At 38.2% G+C, this 3,785-nt stretch overlaps 1 protein-coding gene across 1 annotated transcript; it reads left to right on the top strand.

The window, feature by feature from the left end:
* The first annotated feature begins 272 nt into the window (after nucleotides 1–272).
* On the top strand, nucleotides 273–2,718 carry gtpbp8 (GTP binding protein 8). Its single transcript, XM_010795845.1, has 4 exons — nucleotides 273–402; nucleotides 1,110–1,306; nucleotides 2,361–2,558; nucleotides 2,676–2,718. The coding sequence occupies exons 2-4, from the start codon at nucleotides 1,137–1,139 to the stop codon at nucleotides 2,716–2,718; spliced, it is 411 nt and encodes a 136-aa protein (XP_010794147.1). The 5' UTR covers nucleotides 273–402; nucleotides 1,110–1,136.
* Nucleotides 2,719–3,785: the final 1,067 nt, after the last annotated feature.

Below are 3,785 nucleotides of genomic sequence, written 5' to 3' on the forward strand. Positions count from 1 at the left end.
ACTACTACTACTACTACTACTACTACTTCTACTACTACTATTACTACTACTACTATACTATACAATATTAATAAATGATAATAAAAACAATAATATATTGTATTTTTTCCTGTCATTTTATTTGTTTTTATTTAAAAACATCTTCATTTTAATTTATTTCAGTTTTAATATCAAATAAATAAGTCAATAAATAACAAAAATACTTTATTAAAAAAATAAAAACGAATCAGCGGAACCTTTACTCAAGTACGGTTGTTCCAGCCGAACTCAGTTAAGCGCTGCACACAACATGTGGAAAACAAATGGTCAAAGTCAGTCATCTTTTTACATTAAATAACGCTCAGTTGCAGCAAAACCTGCCTTCATTGTTAGTGTATTAGTGATGTTAATACTGACCCTCAGGTAAGTGGAGACATTAACCCTTGTGACGTGTTAAACCTCACAGTTACATGTAACGGTGATGTTTTGCTAACATGCTAATCATACCGGAATACTTTCATGTAACACTCTGTTTATAAATGCGTGGGATTCAAATAAATTTAACATGTAATTCAAATGCAGAAATGCATATATGTATTTCGTATAATATTGTAGTAGTTATTATAGCTCAGTATAATACATAATAAAGCTAAATAAGTATTCAGATCTTGTAAGTAAAAATAAGTAGTACCAGAGTGTAGGAATACTCAGTTACAAGTAAGAGTCCTGCAATACAATGTTACTCAAGTAAAAGTACAAAAGTATTATCATCAACATATAGTTAAAGTAGCGACAATAAAAGTAGTCATTGTGCAGATTGGAATTTCAGAATAATATATATGATATGTTTTATAATGATTGATCATGAAAGTCTTCTCAAAGCTGGTAAAGGTGCAGCTAGTTTGAATGACTTTGCATACTGCAAGGTAGCTTGTGGATTTACTCCAGGTGGAACTAAAGTCTGATTTAACACTTGATTATATTTCACATCATTCATCCACATCAGTAAAGTAACTAAAAGTATTAAATACATGTCGGCGTAAAAGCACACCATTTACTCAAGTACAGTACTTGAGTAAATCTACTTGGTTACTTTAGCGAGGCTTCACTAACACCTTGTCCTTCCTCAGCTGCTGGCAGGTCTGACCGCAGGGACCATGATCTGTCTCCTCCTGTCCCGGGGGCTTCTTCCTGGGATACAGCTGTGCTCTGTCACCCGGCAAAGGCTCCATAAACTGGCTTCACTCCAGAATGTCAGAATGCTTCCTCCAAAGACAGTCCAAAGCTTACTTTACCCCTTCAGTCGGATGGAGCCTTACCTGGACAGGTACTGTATTTTTTTGTCCACACCCGGACAGTGTTGGAAGAAGTACTCCATTACTTAAGTAAAAGTACAAATACTATGGTCTTAAAATACTCTACTAGAGGTAAAAGTCCCGATTTCAAAATGTTACATAAGTAAAAGTACAAAAGTGAGTGATAAACATTCATCTGTTTGTCATCTTAAAATCTACTTATTTATCGAAATAGTTATCACCGTAATAAACCTTATCGAATTTCGTCTTACTGTACAATATTTAATTTGACATTCTTTTTTTGTATATATCATATTCTATTTACGTGTATATAGACTTCTTGCACTATTTTTTTATTAGTTTTTTTGTATTTTATTATATATGTTGCATCGTTGGAGGAGCTCGGGTCAGAGGAAGTGAATTACCATTTCTACACTGTAGCTTGTGTGCATAGGAAATTCAAACCTTTGAAAAGCATTAGCATCAAAATATACTTAGAGTGCACTCTTCACCTTTGTCTCTTAATTGTAGCAGAGGCTTGAGTGAAGCATTTCCAAGCAGTAAAAGCAGGAAGTGAAAGGACTCATTCTGCACAATCACCCATTTGATAATAAAATCAAATACAGAAGAATGATCAGCTAAATGTTCGTAAAGTATCAAAAGTACATGTTAACAGAAGGGATCTTTTGACAGTATATTATTGTTATGGTTATTGTATCATCCTGTCTTTCTTTACACATGTAAGTAACAGCATTTTAGTATCGCATTTTTCTCAATGTGGACCAAATGTAGGTACTGAAAATACCGTGCAGATTAGTAGTACAGTACTGCATTCTACCATTTTGTCATACGTCCAACGTAACTGTGTTAAAGTAAATGTAGTGCAGAAGAAGAAAAAAGTAGCATAACATGGAAATAAGTAAGGTACAAATATGTCAAAAGTACCAAAGTTCAATACCTGAGTAAATGTACTTTGTTACTTTGAACAACTGCATCTGGGATGTTTGACTAGATGATTCTCTCCATGTTTTCCTTCATCTCCCCTGAATGTGATTTGTATCAAGTGAAATGGAATGCCCCTTTCAGGTCGGTGGACCGCTCTCAGTTCCAGCACTTCCATCCCAGCGTGAAGGACATGATCAAAGCAGAAACTCTCTTCCATTCCTCGCCGTCTCATAAGATCGATTACCGCATCTCTGCAGAGCGGTTGGACCATGTTCCTGTCCTGAAGCCACCAGAGGTCAGTGGGCAGCCCCCTCTCACTGTTATCCCCCCAGCTGTGCAGTGTTTTGGCATCTGCTACATTCAAACCCATGGGCTCCTCCCACAGACTTCCCAGTTGTTTTTCATGTTTAACCTAAAGCAACTCCTCCCAACAACCCTTGTGTTGTTCACATGCAGGTGTCTTATTAAAGGGTACACAAAGAGAGTAGAGTTTGTGTAAGCTACCATTTAAATAATTCATGATACTGTGGCGGTGTGCAACAAATTTTTCTTCGAAGAAGCCAGGCAGTGAAGAATGTACCCCGGGTCTCGCAAATCTCCCCTTCATCTGATAAAGTTAAACTGTAAATACAATTACAAAAATATTCAAATTGATTGCACATGCAAGGACATTTTCTTACATCACAGTTACTGCAAACCTTTGTGTTTGCACTGTATGACAACTGTGATGTTGATGAATTGATAGTCAGATTACCCTGTGTTCTCTTATGCTCTCTGTGTCCACCATGAGCAGATGTCGTGTCACTTTCAGATTTGCATTTCTCAAATTGCATTAGTCCATGTCCTAGGCACATCAAACACAGGTGCAGTTATTCTGTAATGAACAAGTGTTGTAAAAAGCACCCCAACTCTAGCGTTAAACCCTTGTCACTGAGAGCACAGACCTTGCCGAGTTTCCTGATTTTGGAAGTCATGTTTCAGACTTTGTTGTGCTCCTTAGCTTCGTATCCTAACGTGGAAACCACACAGATGTGTTTTGTTTTATTGCTATGACCAGCAAGTTTGACTTGTTTTTCTGAATTCAGGGGGCGTCCAGATGAGTTGTAGGCTACATGTCAGGAAACTCCATCTCTGGATGTTCTTATGACACATTTACGCAGCACAGAGTGAAACATAATATGTGTATCCGCTACAAAAATGTAAGCAATTCTGCTGACAGACAGACAAAAAAGCTTTGTTGGTGAGATTGTAGCTTCTTCTTCTAAATCCATGCTGCTTCACATTGTCCCTCCTCAGCTCGAAACGTAGACACTCAGTGTGTGGAAAGGAAGCGTAATGTCTCTGCAGCCTAATACATAATGAAGCATGAGCTGACAGCTGATGATGCATGAGCAGATATGTAACCTTACAGACAGTGGTGTTCAGCAGGGGCGTCAGAATGGAACAGTGTTGGTAGGACAGCGGGGGCTCAGTCACCCCCCCCCCCCTCTCCGCTCTGTCACCGATGATGTATGTGAGCTCCCTGCATCCATCTGCCTGTCTGAGAGAGTGATGAGCCGCTGCTGT

Source organism: Notothenia coriiceps, unplaced genomic scaffold, assembly GCF_000735185.1.
Source record: "Notothenia coriiceps isolate Sejong01 unplaced genomic scaffold, NC01 NC01_scaffold00002208, whole genome shotgun sequence".
Classification (NCBI taxonomy): Eukaryota; Metazoa; Chordata; class Actinopteri; order Perciformes; family Nototheniidae; genus Notothenia; species Notothenia coriiceps.